The 20,697-nt window shown below is 40.9% G+C and overlaps 2 protein-coding genes across 4 annotated transcripts in view; one reads left to right on the top strand and one right to left on the bottom strand.

The window, feature by feature from the left end:
- The window catches only part of LOC307198830 (acyl-coenzyme A synthetase ACSM1, mitochondrial-like), a 44,349-nt gene extending 29,352 nt beyond the window's left edge, over window positions 1-14,997 (bottom strand). Inside the window, exons 1-4 of the mRNA XM_079946099.1 lie at window positions 14,709-14,997; window positions 4,397-4,607; window positions 1,913-2,120; window positions 222-362 (exon numbers count right to left, since the gene is read on the bottom strand). Of these exons, the coding sequence (XP_079802225.1) occupies window positions 222-362; window positions 1,913-2,120; window positions 4,397-4,607; window positions 14,709-14,900 (752 nt within the window). The 5' untranslated portion in view covers window positions 14,901-14,997. The remainder of the gene's footprint in view (window positions 1-221; window positions 363-1,912; window positions 2,121-4,396; window positions 4,608-14,708) is intronic.
- PDILT (protein disulfide isomerase like, testis expressed) overlaps window positions 1-20,697 on the top strand; it is a 131,043-nt gene that overhangs the window by 45,866 nt on the left and 64,480 nt on the right. The window lies entirely within an intron of this gene.

Raw genomic sequence — 20,697 nt, 5'->3', positions numbered from 1 at the left:
GCTCAGGCAGGACCCAAATGTGCCTCCTTTGTCATTCAGATGCCTCTGTCAGCCTATACTTCTCATACCCTTAGGGGTCTGAACCAAAGAGAGCAGAAAGCATACAGCACGGGGTCAATTCCACCAAGAGTTCCTTTCCCAGCACATACACATACACATATACATACACACTTCACCCCAGATCTGTGGCCCAGCTTCTAAGCTGGTGCCCTCTCTCCTACCATGAAGGGAAGAAGGATCGCAAAGCAAGTCCATGGCTGTGCTTTGCCATCTTGGGGAAGCCTGTGGTCCCACTGGTGAAGAAGATGGCCATTGGGTCCAGGGTCTTTGACTTAATACAGGTGTGAACTGGGGATTCTGATCTGCAAAGGGATTCAATACAAAAGGACAGAAGTCATGTTTCCTGTTTTTCCATCCTCTGGGGAAGCAAAAGAAACAATTATGAGTCTTGAAGTCAGAAAACTGGGGTTTGCAACTCCCAGTATTAGGCACCAAACAAAGTTTATGGGTGACTTGGATAGGTGGGCTGACATTTCTTCATTTTAAAAAGTGGGGAAAATATGATGGATTATTTTTACTTTAATAAACATTGAAATAGTATTTCCAATGATTCCACACAATGCTCTAAATGATTTACAAATAAGAACTCATTCAATCTTCAGAGCAACCCTAAGAGGCAAGTACTGCTTTTATGCCCATTTTGTAGATGAGGGAACTGAGGCTCAGAGAGGTTAGGTAACTTACCTGAAGACATATAGCCAGCAAGTTGCAGAGCCAGGATTCAAACTCAGACAGTGTGATCCATATACTATGCTTTTAGTCACACTGCTAACCTTGTATTTTACACAGACTAGCTTCACGGGAATTTAACCTCATAAACTTGGTGTTGAAGGGTGGGAAAGAGAAAGCTAGGGAGAACGACAGTGTAAGGAATGTATACATGTACATCTGCCCTAGCATGAGCTACAGGGGGAAGGTAGAATTCGTAGCTCCCTCCGTCGGCCTCGGTTCTTGGGGAGCTTCTCCTTGGCTGAGAGCCTCTTTCTCGGGCCTATTACAATGGTAAATGCAAGCTTCCTACAGTACTCAGGCAGAGAGGCTGCAAGCAATCCCAGTGCTGCAGGGAGCCCTGGCTCTTGTGGAGAAATGATACCATACTGAGTCTGGGAAATTTAGGCGAGTTTTAATGAGTATTCTTTGTTTAAGCTATTTTAATCTAATTCTCCGACTTTAGAATCTAGCATAAGATGTGATTTCACTGTAATATTTGCCCTTGGGGGTTGAAGTAAAGAGCTTTAAAAACTGTGGAATTACTTCAAGAAAACAAATCCAGCATGGTTTGTGTGTGATATGAAAAATGCCTGAAGACTTGCAGAATCAGAGTTTTGGAGGTGGAGGGGTCTTTCTTACCTTTAGCACTTCCCTAACTTTTCCTTCAAGGCGTCCCTATAGACACCCACCCCCTAGGACATGGAAAGTGTTTGCTCCCAAAGCTGCCTGTCATTTTTTTCTCAGTCTCAAGTTTCACCTTAAAAATTCATCTGAACCTTTTGTTCAGCTTCTTTAATTGTTTATTATTTACATAAAAATAATATTTCAGATTCCCCACCTACAAGGAACATGCAACACAATAACCCTCTGACTTTACACATCTCCTTTGCACAGGGGTGATTATATTTTAGTGAGAGAGCCATAGAAGTTCAATTTCCCCATTTTATACATAAAACAATTGCAGCGAAGAGAGGAGTACGAACTAGCCCAGAGTTGCACAGCAAATCAGTGACATAGCTGTGAAGAGAAGCTCAGACCTGGTGAGTTTCCTCCCACTGGCTGCTTCTGTACCAGCACTAGGCAGTGAGTGGCTTTCTCCTGCCATTCCTCAGAAAGCACATTCATCAGACCAGAAACTCACCTAATCAGTGATCGGAAGTCCAGCCACCCTTTACGGCTGTGGTCAGACACCAGGAGCTTGGTTTTCAGAGCAGGACACTCAGAAGCCACAGAATCCACCTCTGGGGCAAGGGTATCTGTGGTCACGATGCCCTTGGCTTTAGACACTTGTAGGCGGTAGAGAATGTCCTTGGCCTTCATCTGGGTGGTCCCTGGCATGAAGACGATCCCTAGGGATGAGAAAGAAACTGCCTGTTCTGGTATCTCTTTCACAGCCTCACAACCTTGGCTATCAGATCTGGTTTATCTGCAAAGAAATCCCTTAACTTCTTGGTATGCAAAGGATGGTCCACAGCATCAACACCCCCTAAGACACAGAATCTCACCCCCCACCCCAAACTTACTGAATCAGAATCTGCATTTTAACAAGGTCTCCAAGGGATTTCTATGCACATTAAAATTGGAAAAGCCTGCCCTAATAATTTCTACTCTAAATGGATCTAGCCAGTAGACAGGTGAGTCCTTCTCCATACAAATTTACACAGGATCTGGGAAAGATACAAGTAGGACAGTGTCCCTGACTCTGCCTCCCTGCCCCCATTTTTCTCCTCTCACTTCCTTCTCTGTCATCGTGAATCTCTTGTCATCTGTTGTCATCATTCCTTGTGTCATCTTGAATCTCCTCTCTTTCCTTCGTTCGTCATACCCAAAGTTAACTGCAATGTCCTTTGAATTTTTCTACTTTCCCTTCCATCTTCCATCACCAACAATTAGCTCAAGTCTTTGTGTGCCCCTATTGCATTCTAATTTCTCCACCAGATGCCCTGTCCTGAATCTTCCTACTACCCACCTTCCATATTATTAGCCTGCTTAGTTCCAGAGGGCACTGACTTTTTCCCCTCCACATTTCTTCTCCCCACTAACACCTGGACCCTGTCTCCAGGAAAACACCACACTCCCCATCCTGACTCTGAGGGCACTGCTCACTCTCCATCTTTCTCTCGCACAACTCTATTCTCTATTTCAAGATGACCATTCTTCGTATAGGCTACTCCTGACTCTAAGCATTTCCATGTGCTATGACCATTCTTGGAATTTCCGTCCTTTGCTTCTACTCCTCTTTAATTCTTCTTATCCCAGAGGTCTCAAGTCATGTCTTGGGTTTCTCATGGACCATCTCTTCACTATACAGATGGCATGGCTTCTCTATACTCCCTCAGCCACTGCTGTTAATTCTTGATCTTGACGGATTAATCAACTATTTGTGAGAAAACATGAGACAGAGAATATGTGACCAAGAGCACGACATATTGTTGCATGAGCATGCATTATAGAACAACTGAAGTGATTCGAAAAAGAATCCATGAGTCCCACACTGATTATATAGATTAATGCATAGATAAGCAATTAAAAGGGAAAGGAAAATCTCTATAGAAGAATGCCAACTAATAAATATAGAGGGAATGATATAAATAGAAAATCCTAATAAAAGACCACCATTAAAATATTCAATTCAGTCAAGAATCATCAGTGGATTCTCAAACCATAAAGTGAAAGACAGTTGGGGAACAGGATATTCACACAGTCCCATAAATATTATACAACAGATTACTTACTAACTACAAAAGGAAAAGGTACCTCTACAAAGGTGGATACTACCTTTCTAAAGTGATAATATCAGTGGTATTAGGGCAAACCAACTTTATATATCCCCAATGTGATGCACCAGGGAAGACACAATGTTGCCCTTCTAGTGCCTGGGCTAAAAATGTCAAACCTGAAGATAATCATGAAGAAGGAGTCAGAAATACACATTTTGATGGACCTTCTGCAAAACAACTGGCTTAGACGCTTCAAAATTGTCATCGTCATGTAGACAGTGTAGAACGTAGAGAAACATTCTAGATTAAAGGAGACGGGGGAGATATAACAACTAAATGCAATGCATTGGATTTTTGATTTAAACCAAATAAATGCTATAAAGGACATTATTGGGAGAATCGAAGAATTTTGACGATGGATGTATATCAGGTAACTCTATTGCATCAGTGTTAAACTTCTTGTGTGATAACTCTACTGCGGTCATGTGAAGGAAATGTCTTGGATCTTAGCAGATGCATGCTGCAGTGTTTATCTGGTGTTTATGGGTGTCACAGTGTCTGCAACTGATTCTTAAATGACTCACTGGGAGAGAGGGCTCGAATATGGGAAAACGTTAACAATTGATGAATCTTATAAAGAAGCAAGAATGTCTGAGACCGTGTAAGAGAAAGTGTGTGTGTGTGTGTGTGTGTGAGAGAGAGAGAGAGAGCGAGAATTATGACATTGTGTTTGAGAGGGTGTGAGTATAAGGGAGAGAGTGGATGAGAAGGAGTAAAATAATATTTGAGTGAGTCTGAGAAAAAGAAAGACTGTTAAGAATAAAAATTGGGGGGAAGAGAAAACACCTAGTATTTCAGGACAAACTGGCTCTAGGTGAGCCCAAAGGTCTGCTTGGGTCACTGACCTGTTCGGATGCAGGCCACGATCACCAGCCACCACTCAGGCACTCGAGGCAGAATCAAGGCTAGATGGTCTCCCTCCTGGAGGCCACAGGTCTGTGTGAAGACGTTGGCTGCACGACGGGTTAGGTCTGTCATCTCTCTGAAACTCCACTTCACTTCATCCCCTTGATTATTCACCCACCACAGGGCTGGGTTTGGACCTCTCTTGCCTTCCTGGTTAGGATCATATGCTACATGTTATTTCCTGATTCAAAGGAAAGGGGCACTAATGTGGCCAATCCACTACCACAGTCACATTCCGCTGTGAGTGTAGCTCAAGGTCTGAGATCCCATTTTAAAGCATTTATAGCGCCAAGAGAAGTTGGGGGGAGGTGTGATCCAGCCAACGTCTTCGGGTCTACTGTAACCCCCTCGTCTTAAGTCACATAAAACCATGAAGAGCCTTCATGTTACTTATTGAAGACTTACAATTTTATTCCCCATGTGTCTGCCTTAGTTCCACATGGACAGTAGGTTACTCTCTGTGCCTCAGTTTTCTCACCTATGAAAAGGGTATAATAATGCTACCTAGAATGTAGTAAAGTTCAAATTAATTATTTTAAAAGGTCAAGTGTGTATAACAGTGCCTGGAATATAGTAGGTGCTCAATAAAATTACTGCTGTTATTGTTATTACAACAAAATAAAAGAGGATAATTTAATTCCTAAATATTTGGGGAAATTATTTTTTAAATTTAGGTACCTCAAGAGGTGCAAGAAGTCAGTCTTGGAAGCTCCAGGGCCTTTTTCCCTCACAAAAACATCAAGTAAACAACAATAGACTAAGATGCCTTTGTAGGAATTTAGAAAAGAGTCACAAACCCACAGCAACCAACAAATGCCCAAACAATAAAAAGTCATAACCAAAATGGTAAGAAATTTTGTGGTGATTTTGCTTATTCTTGCACCACCCGCTCTCTGATGTGGTACAGTGTAGTCAGAGGAAGCCACCCAATTCCCAGCCCCTCCCCTAGGATAGATGAAAAAGATTGAAACTTGTGTGCAACGTTCTGGCTAGTCTGGAGGCGGCCTTAGGCACTGGTTTCTGTCTTGACTGACCTGGAGCTCAGATGGGTATGATGGCATATTGGAGGTATCTTAAAACAGTGGCAAATGTCACAGTGTGTGGAAACTGTAGACCTGTGGTTACCTAGGGATTAGAGACTACAGACAAAAAAGAAGAGAATATTTAAGTCCCCCAGAAGCTGCAGACTTTTTTTTTTTTTTTTTTTTTTTTTTTGCGGTACATGTGCCTCTCACTGTTGTGGCCTCTCCCGTTGCAGAGCACAGGCTCTGGATGCGCAGGCTCAGCGGCCATGGCTCACGGGCCCAGCTGCTCCACGGCATGCGGGATCTTCCCGGACCGGGGCACGAACCCATGTTCCCTGCATCAGCAGGAGGACTCTCAACCACTGCGCCACCAGGGAAGCCCCCTAGGGAGACTTTTTTGCGGTACGCGGGCCTCTCACTGTTGTGGCCTCCTCCGCTGCAGAGCACAAGCTCCGGACGCGCAGGCTCAGCGGCCATGGCTCACGGGCCCAGCCGCTCCGAGGCATGTGGGATCTTCCCGGACCGGGGCACGAACCCGCGTCTGCTGCATCGGCAGGCGGACTCTCAACCCCTGCGCCACCAGGGAAGCCCGCCCTAGGGATACTTTTAAGAAAATTAAAACTTTAAACAGCAGCCAAACCTAGAAAAAAAAAAAAAAAAGCACATGCACAGGACCAGGAAAGACACATGCCAGAGAAGACCTTAAGTTTTCGTACTGAGCAGATTATTGAAGGTCTTTCCCTGCATGGAGCCAGGCTGCAAAGACTGAGAGAGGAGGCTATTTTTTTTTAAATATGCAATTTTTAACAACAGATCACAAGGTCTACAAAGAAAAAGAGAAGCAGCCTATTCGAAGTAACAACTTGAATCTCCAGGAACTGACCCTAAAGAGACATAGGCTGCAGTTACTAGACAAAGATTTTTTTTTAAAATTTTATTTATTTATTTCTGGCTGTGTTGGGTCTTCGTTTCTGTGCGTGGGCTTTCTCTAGTTGCAGCGAGCAGGGACCACTCTTTATCGTGGTGCATGGGCCTCTCACTGTCGTGGCATCTCTTGTTGCGGAGTACAAGCTCCAGACGTGCAGGCTCAGTAGTTGTGGCTCACGGGCCTAGTTGCTCCGTGGCATCTTCCCAGACCAGGACTCAAACCCGTGTCCCCTGCATTGGCAGGCAGATTCTCAACCACTGCGCCACCAGGGAAGCCCCCCGACAAAGATTTTTAAATGACTGTCTTAAATACACTGAAAAAGCTAAAGGAAAACACAAAGAACTAAAGCAAATCAGGAAAATAATATATGCACAAAATGAGAATATCAACAAAGAGATACAAATTACAAAAAGATCCAAACAGAAATTCTGAAGCTGAGAAATATAATAACTGAATTGAAAACTTCACAAAGGGACTCAACAGTAGACAGAGTAGGTAGAAGAAAGAATCAATAAACTTGAAGACAAGTCATCTAAAATTATTGAGTCAGAAGAGCAAAAAGAAAAATACAAGAAGAAAAATGAACAGAGCCTAAGAAACTTATGGGCCACAATCAAATAGACCAATATACACATTATGGGACTATCAGAAGGAGAAAAAAGAGAGAAAATGGAGCATAGAACTTATCTGAAGTAATAATGGCTAAAAACTTCTCAAATTTGAGGAAAGGCATGGAGAGACAAATACAAGAGGCTCAATGAACTCCAAGTAGGAAAACCCAGACACCCACAGAGAGACATCACAATCAAACTACAGGTGACAAAGACAAAGAGAGCATCTTAAAAGCAGCAAGAGAAAAGTGACTCATCAGGTGAAATTCTTAATAAGATTACCAGTGGACTGAAGACCAGAAGGCAGTGAGATTATATATTTAAAGTGATAAAGAAAAAAAAACTGTCAACCAAAAATTCTATATCTAGCAAAATTGTCCGTCAAAAATGAGGGAGAATATGTATGGCTGAGTTGCTTCACTGTGCACATGAAACTATCACAACATTGTTAATCAGCTATACTCCAATATAAATTAGTTTTTTAAAAATGAGGGAGAAATTAGGACATTCTCAGATTAAAAAAAAAAAACAACACTGAGGGAGTTCTTTATCCTTAGACTTTCCCTACAAGAAATGCTAAAAGGAGTTAAGTTGAAATGAAAGGACATTAGAGAGTAACTTAAATATAAAAGTATAAAGTTCTTTAATAAAGATAGATACAAAGACAAATATAAAAACAGTATTGTTATAATTTTGGTTCATAACTTCACTTTTTATTCTTTCACTGTATGGAAACCACAAAAGCATAAAAAGTAATTATAAATCTATGTTAATGGGTAGACAATATGTAAAGATATAGTTTGTGAAATCAATAACATAATATAGGAAGGTGCAAGGGAACCGGAAAACAGTAGGGTTTTGTATGTGAATGAAGTTAAGTTGTTATTAGTTTCAAATGAAGTGTTATAATTTGGAATGTTATATGTAATCCCCATGGTAATCACAAAGAAATTATCTACAGAATATTCCCAAAAGGAAACGAAAAGAAAATCAAAACATATCACTACAAAAAATCAACTAAATACAGAAGGCGGCAGTAAGGGATGAACTGAGGGACACAACTGTGACATCAAGGAATCAATTAACAATATGACAATAGTAAGTCATCCTTATCAGTAATTACTTTAAATGTAAGTGAATGAAATTCCCCAATCAAAAGAACTAGATTGGCAAAATGGATAAAAAACCCAGAATTCAACTATATGCTTTCGACAGAATTGTTACTTCCATGTGATGGAATATGATAAAACCTATCAAGAAAACTTTCAGAATATTTTTGCAGTAGCAATCTTATAATACAATATCAATTTAGAAAAGCAACACCATATTTACATTAAAACCAAATTTATATAATAGTATCCATTCATTCATTCAATATATATTTGCCAAATTCTCATTATTTCTTAGGCACTGTTCTTAGACCAAAAGGATACAATGGTGAACAAGACATACATATACACATGTATGTAAACAGTTTTAAATGTTTATGGACAACTTTCATTTTCTTGTTTAAATCAAGTCTTTTATTTTCCCCAAGTAAAACGATTTTTTAAAGTTTTTTTAATTCCCCAAACAAAGCATAAGAGTAAAAGTTCACGCAAGGCACAATCTTACTAACAGAAAAATTTCTTCTGAACAGAAAAATTTCTTCAAGTTTCTCATCACATTTTCACTCCCTGAAGGTCAACACTGATAATTGTTTGGTGTATAATCTACCAGAAATTATTTCCCACATATGTGCAAACATAATCCTACCATCTTTGCCTCATATGATTGGAACAAAAGAGTGTGTCTCACCTGAGATAAGAATTATATACATATATACATACATACACACACACAGATATATGTATATACATATAGTCATATCTATGGAAAAATCAGTGCTATGAAAAAAATTATTCTCCAACAGATTAAGGAATGTTAGCAAGTATAAATGACTAGTTGTGCACTGTCTATATAAGGGGAACAGACTATATAATATTTCTGTATGAGTTTACAAAATGATAGAAAGTTTGGCGTATCAAGGTAAAAATAATTTTTGTTTTTATTCAGACAAATGTTTAGACTCCTAACTCTTGCAACTTGAAGAAGATATTGCTTAAGCATTTATGGTTTGGGGTCTCAGAATTAATCTGATAATGTGATATTAAGATTAGCATGTTTTCAAAAGATAAAACACAACCTTTAAACTGGATATGAGATTTAAAGTTTTATGCAGTGAGGTTTGAAGCCAAAGGAAAATTGAGAAATAGATCTAAAAAATAAAACACTAAGTCAGCAATAAAAAGGAATGAAGAAGTAATACACAAGACAGTATGAATGAATCTCAAAAACATGCTGAGTAAAAGAAACCAGGCGCAAAAGAGTGCATCTTATATTATTCCATTTCTATGAAACCCTAGGAAAGAGAAATATAATGGCTAGTGACAGCAAATTAGTGTCTACCTGGGGCTCAGGGTGGGGATGGGTGGGTATTGACTAGGAAAGGACAAAAGGAAATTTTTGAGGTGATTGAAATGTTCTAAAATTTATTAAACTATCAGATAAAGTGTGCGAATTGTATTCTAGGTAAATTATAGATAAATACAGTTGATTTAAATAAACAAAAACCTACATAGCTACTCCTTGTTAATCTCTAACTAAAATATAAAGAAGGAAAATTGGAAAGGTAGATCAATTACTCATGTGATTGATGAATGAGATGATTCTTTCTGAATGTTAAAACACATAAGAATTTATGTGAATTTCCCTTATTTTTAATTAAAATGAAATACAAGTAGAATTTCTATAATTTCTGTAAATTAATGATAGAATATGATAGATTTCATAGAATTTAAATCCTAATTGACATAGATAAAACACTTTCCCCAACAATGATATAACTCACATTCTCTTCCATTGCATTTGTAATGTTTACTAACCTCCAGAAGTTTCAAAACTCAGAGTATACTTTTTGACCACAGTGGAATTAAGCTAGAAATCATTAACAAGAAGACAATGAGAAACCCACCTCAACTATCAGGAAACTCACCGATACATTTCTATGTAATCTATGGGCCAGAGAAGAATCAAAAGGCAAATAAAAAATATTTAGAACAGAATGGTAATAAAATATGACATATCAAAATTTGTATAATGTACCTAAGAGGAGTGCTAAGTGGGAAATTTATACTTTTAATGCATATATTGGAAAAGAAGGAAGGCTTAAAAGTAAGGACATAAGCTTCCATTTCAAGAAGCTAAAAAAAGAATAACAAATCAAGGGAGGATATAAGAAAAGAAATAATAAAGATAACAGTAGGCATCAATCAATGGAGAGCAAATACACAAGAGAGAATATCAGTAAAACCAAAACTGGTTCTGAAAAGATTTATAAAACTGGTTAACTCTTAGGAAGACTTATCAAGAAAAAAAAAGAGAATAACATATTAAAAATATCAAGAATAAAAAGTGTACATTATTACAGATCTTACAGACATTAAAATAGCAATAATAAAAATATTAATACCTTTATGTCAGAAAATAACTTTATGACATTTGGAATGAAATGAACAAATCGCTAAAAAAATTTAACTTTCCAAAGTTGATGAATAGAAATCTTAATAACCTATTAAAAAAAAATTAAATCCTTTACTAAAATCTTTTCTGCAATGAAAACCCCAGATTTTATGTCTAAATATTTCGATATGCATGCTAGTGTGCTGAGTTTGACCTGAAAAACTGCTGGTTTTTATTTTTTTAGGAAAACAGTGATAATTATACTTTAATTATATCTCAATAAAACAATAACAAAAAAATAGTGATAACTTTTAAATTCTTTATTAAAGCTCTTAGAAGAGCACCTGGTACATAGTAAATGTTTGTTGAATATGTACTGAATGAATAAATAAAAAACAACAACTCTGGAATGTAAATAAGGAATTTCAGGGTTAAATTAAATCTAAAGATGACCCCAATCACCAGTGGGCCAACCCCAGCTCCAGGTGCCCCAACCCCATGGCCGGCTATCCCAGGATCCAGCTTCACCCATCAGTGAGCCAAGATCAGCCCTGGAACATCCCAGGCCACATGGCCAGCCACATCAGGGACCATCCCTGGCTACAGGCTGGCAACCACTACGTGAGACAGGAAATGTCTGCCAACCAGTCTGGGGGCCAGCCTTGACTACCAGTGCACCCACGGTAGTTGGCCATGCCACAACAGAAGGGCCCACATAGCCCACAGAGGGGGGGACCCTAGAGCATATAACCCTAGAGCATATAACACCGGTGACCAGAGGGGAGTGTGCTGCTGGGTCCATAGGACATCTCCTACATTAGGCCACTTCTCCAAGATCAGGAACCACTTATGTAAGAATGTTAAAAGGCAAAGAAATAAAATCATCTATACCCACGATAAGTAGTTAATGGATATGCAAAAGAAAAATATGTAAAATATGTCATCAAAAACAACAAACATGGGGATGAACAGTAAAAATGTAGGGTGGTTAGAATGCATTTGACCTTAGGAGATCATCAACTTAAAAAAAAAACTAATATATGTATGTCATGACAACCCCAAACCAAAAACCTATAATAGGTACACACACAGACGAGTGAAAGAAATTCAAGCATAATACTAAACATGGTCATCAAATCACAAGGGACGAGAGGAAAAAAAGAAGAACAAAACAGGAACTACCAAAACAACCAGAAAACAACAAAATGACAATAACTACATACTTATCAAAAATTACCTTAAATATAAATGGATTAGTATTCCAATCAAAAGACATAGAGTAGCTGAATTGAAAAAAAAAGACCCATTATATCCTGTGAAGAGGCTCACTTCGGATCTAAAGTCATACACAGACTGAAAAAGTGAGGGGATGGAAAAAGTATTCCATATAAATGGAAGTGAGAAAAAAAAAAAGAAGCTGGTGTGCCAATACACATATCAGACGAAATAGACTTTAAAACAAAGATCGGGGCTTCCCTGGTGGCACAGTGGTTAAGAATCCACCTGCCAATGCAGGGGACATGGGTTCAAGCCCTGGTCCTAGAAGATCCCGCACGCTGCAGAGCAACTAAGCCTGGGCACCACAACTACTGAGCCTGCACTCTGCAGCCCACAAGCCACACCTACTGAAGTCTGTGCTCTTAGAGCCCATGCTCCACAACAAGAGAGGACACTGCAATGAGAAGCTCGCATACCACAACAAAGAGTAACCCCCATTCGCCACAAGTAGGGAAAGCCTGCGCGCAGCAAAAAAGACCGAACACAGCCAAAAATAAATAAATAAAATAAATTAAAAAAAATAGAAATAAAATAATAAAACAAAGAGCATAACGGGAGACAAAGAAGGACATTTCATAATAATAAAGGAATCAATCCAACAAGATATAACAATTGTAAATATATAGGCAGCCAACATAAGAGCACCTAATGCATAAAGCAAATACAGTTGACCCTTGAACAACACAGGTTTGAACTGTGTGGGTTCTGTTGCATTTCTATACACAAACAATTAACTATCACAAAGAAAAATTAAGAAAACAATCCCATTTACAATTGCATCAAAAAGAATAAAAGACCTAGGAATAATTCTAACCGAAGAGATAAAAAACTTGTATCCTGAAAACACATGTAAGGTACTCATTAAATCCTAACTGAATGAATGAATGCAGTATCAAAGAGACAGAATGAATGATTTTGGACATGAACGTGACCTCTCATGAATAGATTTGGGAGGCTGCTGCATGAATCAGTTGGAGTGTAGTATCCTTGGAGCCTAGAGTAATATAGGGTTTAATTCCCAAGGATAGTCAGGGGTTATAAATTGGTGGCCTGAATGAGTGACTATATTCCACCCCTGGACGTATGTTGCCTGGATTATGCTAAAAAAAGTTACATTAAAATGTTGGATTTCTAACTTAACATTTTTAACAAGTAAATTGTGTTGAAAATTGAGTCAAAATCAATTCTGTTTGTTATGGTTTGGGTTGTGTTGTTGATTAGGCTACGGATCAGTTTCTGAATGACGCTTTTTAAGTTGTAAGGGGAGGCCCAGAAAGCCAGAGTGGACTATGGTGGCGTGCCCTCTAGAAGGTCTTCCATGGGAGCAACATCAATCCATACAGTGCTCATACGGCAAGTTTCAAAATTAATGTATCCCACAAAGGGGTACTGAGGGATTGCTAGGTGTCAGACACCATACGTCACTGGAGAGACACTGATCACGATCAAGGCAATTGGAAAAGTGGAAACAGAGAGATCAGAACTGTTGTGAGAATGAATGTAAATGGGTGGAGATGCTGGGGGTAGGAGAAGTTTGGAGATATGGAGGAACTGACAATGACCCAACAAAGACGCGGCATTCCCTGGGCAAATATTTACATGGTGATAATCTCCAGGGGTTGATGTGTGAACTAATAAGGACTTTATGAAGACAAATACAGAAAAAAATGATGGCCTCTCCAGCCATTTCTCATGATTCAAAAGGTCTAACCAGAGTTTTGGTCTGGGCAGTGATGAAAGTCAGTTTGTAGTCTGAAGGCAGAGCTGTTTGGACGTCATCAGATTGTGAGACCAGGTTAAACAGTGGATTATAGAATCAGACAGCCTGGACCCAAATCCTGCTCCTTCACTTAATAGGTTTGTGAATTCTGCAGGTTATTTGACCCCTTGGAACCTCAGTTTCCTCAACTGGAAAATGGGGATAATTAAAGTGTCCATCTAATCAGTATATTAAGTGCAAAGTACTTGACATGGCCCATAAAAAAAAAAGGCTCTCCATAACTGAGGGCTCTATTTTCCCTGGAGTTATTATGGAAATTCAGAAAAAGGAAAAAGATGGAGGTAGGAAAAAAGTCGCTATGAAAGGCATGTAAGCTTTGAATACTAACATATGAATGTATGTTCATGGGAAATTAAAACTACATCAACTCTCTGACTCCATCTCAGGTGAATTCTTTCTTCTGTACAAAGACAGTGTTCAGTGGGTTTTCACAATGTGGACATTACCTGCTGGGACTTAGTAGCTGGAACACCACCCACTGTCTACCCCAACTCCTAGTGTCACCACTGCTCCCCTCTTGGTCTGTCTCTTGGTAAAAGACAAACCAAGAACGTGCATTTTTCTGCAGAGACCACAGGGACAGGATTCTCTGGACACACCCTAAAGCCACACGCTCAAGTAGGTAGTTGATAGGGAAGACTCCAGATGTACTTGCCATCCTCATAGGAAGATAGATGACATGATTTTGTTACATGGTCAGATGTTCATGTGCACAGTCAGGTTGCCTGTACCCTCCCTCTCGGTGTAGGCTGAAGTCAAGCCCAAGTGTGATGAGATGAATTCTAGTTAGACTCACAGTTCCAGTAGTTGAAGGTGAGAATCCAGACCAACATCAACTTGCTGACCTGTGATTAGAACTTGACACTTGGTCACAGTTACCTGACTGTGTACCAGATACTTTCACCTGCTGTCTTGTTTCTTAAATGAGATTATCCCCATTTCACAGATAAAACCACTGGGGCTCAGAGAATTGAGTAAGTGTCCAGGCTGAGAATTGAAGCCCAAAACATAAGCTTTTCATGATACTTGTAAGCTTAGCCAGAAGCCATTCTTAGTTCTGTGCCCCTCAACCTACTAGGAGCAAGAAGTTAATCCTGTTCTCACCCCCCAGCATGGGTGCCTCCTTACCTTCTCCATTTGAGTCCAGTAGTCCAGTACATCACTTGCAAAGTTAAATTCCTCAGGTGTATCACAGTCATTCCATCTTGGGGCTCCAGGTCCCGACAAAGACTGGCAGCGCAGGTACTGAGGGGCAGGGTAGAAGCCACAGCGGGATCTGTGGATGTCCCAGAGGACCCGGAACTTCATCAGCCATCGCATGGTGGAGCAGTCCTCAGGAAGCAGGCACAGAATTCTCAGGCCACCACCTGCCTTGAGAAGAGACGGCTAATACGTCGGTCATTAGAGCAGGAACTTCTTCCACAAAATGAAGGCACATTCCTGGTTAACTGCTAGAGTGATAACTTTGTTTCAGCTCACTGGAATTTGGAAGGCACAACTTACTGATTTAGGTGGGGATTTCTCTTCCCAGATGAGGCCAAAAATGATGGGGAGGGGCTATAGCTACCAGATAAGGTTGGCACATATTTCTGAGGGTCTCCTTCTCTTTTTGTACCCCCTGGGATGGCAGCCATGTGGTCATCCCCTTTCTGGTAGAAACTCATCATTTTGAAAGTCCTGTACCTCATGTTATCCTTGCTCTGGAGACCTCTCTTCCCACCGAGCCCAAATGTATGGTTCTCATGGACACTAACGTATTTTTAGATGATTCCACCCCCTGTTCAAAGTTGACTGGTCCAGAGCTGAGCAGTCATTTCCCATGATTTTTTAATCCAAACTGGGCTAATCATAATCCTTCTCCAAAATCTGTGTGTGTGCTTGTTACCAAAGGGTACATAAGGCTGTCTCGCCTTGGTGGAAGCCATGAAACGCACACTTTGGAAACTGTCGGTGGCTATAATTCCTGTCATGTGGAGATAACTGCTCTGCATGAGTGAAGAAAACAAGGAAGATTTCAGAGACATGGAAATAAGGGGCAGAGAGTATCTCAGAGGCATGCAAGTCTCTGGTTCAGAACTATTGTTCCTGAGGCCCGTCTGCATCTCTACCCCTGTCTTGGTAATATCCTGTCCTGAATTCTATGAGGCAACAGTTTTTCCTGCCTGAGATTGGGTTTCTGTCACTTGAGACTCTAAGAATATTGACAAACATGCACCAGCACACTCAGGACAGAGGAGGCTAATATCACAGCACCTTCCTTACTGGCCTGGGATCTGGGCTCGGGGTTTTCCCCAGGACAGCATTCCAGGTAGCCATTACCAATCCATCACTTGACCTGTGCAATAGAGTTTCTTTGCCGCCCCAGATCCCAGCAAATGCTTCTAACACGGGAGCAGAACGCTCATTTATTAGGACGCTTCTTGAAGTTTGACTGTGAAAATTGGCTTAAGCTAGAACTTCTGTTCTGTGAGAAGAAAGCCACTTCACAGATAGCTCTGAGGTTCAAGCACTTCATCACTGCAAACAATTAAGCCTCCTCCCCGTTTCAGCAATAAGATAATACTGTTTGACAATAGCCCCATAAGAGAGATCAATAAAACTTGACTCAATTTATTTTCAACCTGTTTAGACTCACAATAACCAAACCCCAATTAATTCTGATGCTGCCCTCGGAACCCTGCTACTGTCTGCAGAAAAGAGGACAGATATGGGAAAGCTTCATCCCTTAGAGTTTCCTTGTCTGTGTGGATCCTTAGACCACATGAACTGAAGTATGTCCCCTTCCTTTTTAGTGCCTGTCAATAAACAGTGCTGTCTTTTGTTCAGAGCACTTAAGGGAAGAAAGACCCTAAGATAATCAGCTGGCCCAGACGTTTGACCCTCATCCTTTGGAGGAAAAAATTTGAATTGCCAATATTTAAAATTTGGGAGATTTCATTTAAAATGTGAATTGAAGATTTTTCTTGAAAACACAGAAGGCCTGGCAACACTGGGCCTTTATTTCAACCTGGCACCAACTGGTTGGAGCTGAAAATTAAATGGAATGTTGTCCAATTCAGCAGGGTTTCCACTACTCCCTATGTTGTTACAGCTACTTGCTTCTGCCCTTACTGTACCCATCCAGCTCTTGTCGACATCTGAGCTTAAAACCCCCATTCCAGGCCAACATCCCAAGAGGGACAGGGATTTCCCCAAGGTTTCAAGGCAAGTTTAGTAGCAGAGCTAGTTCTAAAACCTGCTTTTCCTGCTATTTTTTCCAACACATACCTCTCTACACAGGCATGAGCTCACTGAGAGCAAGAAACCAGACTCAGTTGCTATTTTTATACACAGGTGTTTACATCACTGCAGGATCCTCCTTAAAATACTCAAGGACAGTGCAAACAACCCCTTAATAAGTGGCTAAAAACCAAAACAACACCAAGAGAAATAATGAGGAAATTAATTAATCCTTTATTATGGGCTGAATTGTGTCCCCTCAAAATTCATATGTTGAAGTCCTAACCCTCAGTACCTCAGAATGTGACTGTATTTGGACATAGAATCTTTAAAGAGGTAATGAAGTTAAAACGAGGTCATTATATGGACCCTAATCCCATATGACTGGTGCACAGTGCCTTGAAGAGTTCTTGCAACAGAGCTTTGATTTCACAGCATTTGGACTGAAAAGCTGTTTATTTTATGAGGCACCATCCTTAGCGTGTTACAGGGGATCCTAGAGTTACAGAGCCAGGTTGGGCTCCACTGGGTACCAGCTGAGTGATCTTGACCACCATTCATGTCTCCAAACTTGAGGGCATCGTAGGAACACCCACTATCTGGCTTCCACAAGGATTAGCAAGGTAGTCAATATAAATCACTTTGCCAGCACTGAGTCTGATACAGAATAAGGGCTCAGTAAATGTTGAGGTGTCTTCTAACTCCCAGCAAATTCTGAGGCCAGCCCCTTCCATGTTAAATATTAAAAAGATATTTTTTAATAAAAGGCATTCACCTTATATACTGTGAACAAACTTCTGCATAATGGAGTTTTCTTTCCAGTGTCTAACTTCTGGGTCTTTTTTGCCCCTCTCGGTACCCTCCTCCCACAGCCCACCACATTCAGAGCTGTCTAACATTGAATCAATCACCCACGTGCTGGCCACGGTGCTAGGCATATCACATGTATATTCCCATTGAGCCCTCTCTCTCTCGATATCACCATCCTCATTTTGCAGTAAAGGAAAAGAAGTGTCAGAGAAGTTACAAGATATGTTCAAGGGCTGTAAGTGGCACTGCCAGAATTTGAAATTGGGTCTTCAGATTTTAAGTTCAGTATATACTTTACTGCCCTGTGGCAGATAAACACACACATATAAACACCCCCCCACGAAAGAAGCTGTCATTCACCTCCATCTTACCTGGTACTGTCTAGGAAACACTGGGGTTAGGTCTTGGATGGGGACTTTGCGGGTTCAGTTCTCTCTGATCAGAAGTTCAGTTCTCTCTGTGCACACAACAGAACCTGGTTCCTGGCCACAGCTGGGGTGGAGAACTTGGCAGGAATTGAATGATTCAGAAGGGGGAGGAGATGCTCACGTATAACAGGTCAGAAAGCAATCACAAGCCCTCATGGAGAGAAAATCGGTTAGAAAAACTATATAACGTAATCTCCAGTTATTGTAGGGAGGCCTTGCAGTGTGAATGAACAGATACAGCCAAATGGAGCACTTTCACAAGTTCTCTGTAGCTAACCTGCTCCCCTCTCCCAGTCCCAGGTCTCCAATGTTCTCGTTTCAATGACAGTCAGGTGGCAGCGTTGCCTAGTAGTTAAAGCCTGTGATCCGAGGCAGAGAGATTTGGGTTTAAGCGTTAGGTCTGCCCCTTATGCTCTCTTTGACTTTCGTGGACCTCCTTTTTCTACACTTCAGTTTCCTTATCTATGAGATGGGAGTGCTAACAGTGACACCTATTTCCTATGGTTGCTCTTTGTTGTTGTCATTGTTAGTATTAGATGAAATAATTCATGAAACGTACATAACACAGTGCTTGGCGTAATCAATGTTGGCTGTTTGTACTAACGTGGAATTCTAAGAGAAACAGTGTGGTGTACTGGCAAGATGCAGGGTCTTTGGAATCCCAAAGTCTTGAGCTTAAGTGCTGGCACAGACACTTATAAGATGGCCCATGGCAAGCCATTTACCTCTTCTAACTTTTGTCTTCTCATCTGAAAAGTGGAGGAGTGGGTGGTTGTTAATAAGATTTGTCCCACGGGATCTCTGAAAGGTTTGCACAATGTAAAGTCTGCAGCGTGCCTGGCCCAGGCATGTAGACACTGGGTTGACATTGATGTTGCATTGGATAAGTCCAGATCGTCACAAGTAGTGGCTTGTACTGTTCGTTTTCTTCTAGAGCCATTTTGGGGAGTTGTAAGGGGAAGGGGGATGTCTAGTATCCTGGTGCAACTTTCCCAGCACCTTCTCCCTCCCAACCTCCATTGAACCAGGGAGAAAGATACCTCTGCTCAAAGCCACCACCAAAGACTGCTGGAGACAGCTAGAACACCCCTGCTAGGGCTGAGGGGCAAGCCAGGCTTCTGAGGGGTGGGTCTTGCTCTTTCTGGCCGATGCATTCATGGTGAATCCTTGCTCAGGACAGACTCTTATTTTATGGAGAGGAGCAAGTAAGAAGGCAGGGCTGACTGACTGGCCATAGTGAGCTAAAGATTATGGAGTACAAAACACCCTGTTACTCAAGCAGAGGAGGCAGTCACTTTTGAGAAGAGAATGGGGACAGGAGGAACAGTGCACGAGGTGCCCTCTGGATCTCAGTAGATCTCCCGTGTGGAACTGTAATACCAGCATTGTGGTCAAGAAGACAGGCTCTGGGGCCAGGCAGCCTGGGTTTCAGTCTAGCTTTTATCCGTTACCAGCTCTGGGACACTGAGAGAGTTTATTATCCCTTCGTCCCTCAGAGACAGTAGAATTCTCTAAAGATTCCATGTGCACGTCTCTCTCATGTCCAAGCTTCTTCTATAGTGAGGGTGAGGCTATTGAATTCCACTTTTGGACAATGAACTGCAGGTGGAAGTGACACAAGTCACTTCTGGTCTAGGTCATTTAAGAGCTGGTATGAGTTCTCTATAATCTTCTCCAGCTTCAATTGTCCTGGTAGCTGTGTGGGGAGATAGTAGCATCAAAATATGGCAGAGATCCTATCAGCCTAGTTCTGATAGACCCTAGTAGGGCCCTTTCTGCATTACACATTTCAGATATCACATTCTCTCATACCTTCTGCGGGGCTTGCTGGGACATCTGGACCTCCCAAACCCACTGTGGGACAGGCTCTATATCCAGCTCACAGCCCCAGGGGTCTCTGTTTCTCTTCTCCCAGGATCCTCTTCTTTTCAGAGTACCTGGGCCCTGGAGGGACGTGGATGATAGAATGGTGCCCATGGGTGGGTAGAGAAGAATGACTGAAAAAAGTCATGACTCCATCAAAAAGCTGGATCTTAGAGTCTGAAATTATACCTGCTCTTCTGAGCAAATGCCCCTGCCCTGCTCACTCCTCCCCTCTCTCTCTCCTTTTGTAGGCCGACTGGCTCTTTTGGTGGACTGAAGTTTTAATTAAGGGTAGCTAAAATTAAACAGCAAAGTTAATCAGCCCTTTCATTGCTCTCTTCTACCTTTCTGTTATCACATCCTGCCTCTTCTGAGTCTTCTTTCTCAATATTGATTATTGGATTCTCTTCCTCTTTATTCTATTAAAGTATTGTTTTTCTCCAAGGACTCATGCACACCCAACAGTTTCTCTCATTCCATTTATTCCCTCTCTCTCTCTCTCAATAATTTCCTAACCACATTAAAATCTTTACTTCCCCCAGAGTTCAAACTTAAATATCTAGCTGATTACTAAATATACTCTAACCTCAGTATTTCATAGACAGCATAGATAAATTATCATGACCATAATTGAATTCTGTGTTCCTGCCTCCAAACTTATTCCTCTCAGAGTCTTACAACCATCTCTCCCAGTTTACTTAGTCAAACACCTAGACATCACACTTCTGTGTCTCCTTGCCCTTAACCCTATCTGCCTTACTTAGTCACTAAGTTACCAGGTTCCAAGAAGAAGGAAT

Source organism: Stenella coeruleoalba (genome assembly GCF_951394435.1).
Source record: "Stenella coeruleoalba genome assembly, chromosome: 15".
In the NCBI taxonomy this organism is placed as follows: Eukaryota; Metazoa; Chordata; class Mammalia; order Artiodactyla; family Delphinidae; genus Stenella; species Stenella coeruleoalba.
The sequence above is the reverse complement of the archived record's forward strand: the minus strand, read 5'-3'. Positions and strand labels throughout refer to the sequence as shown.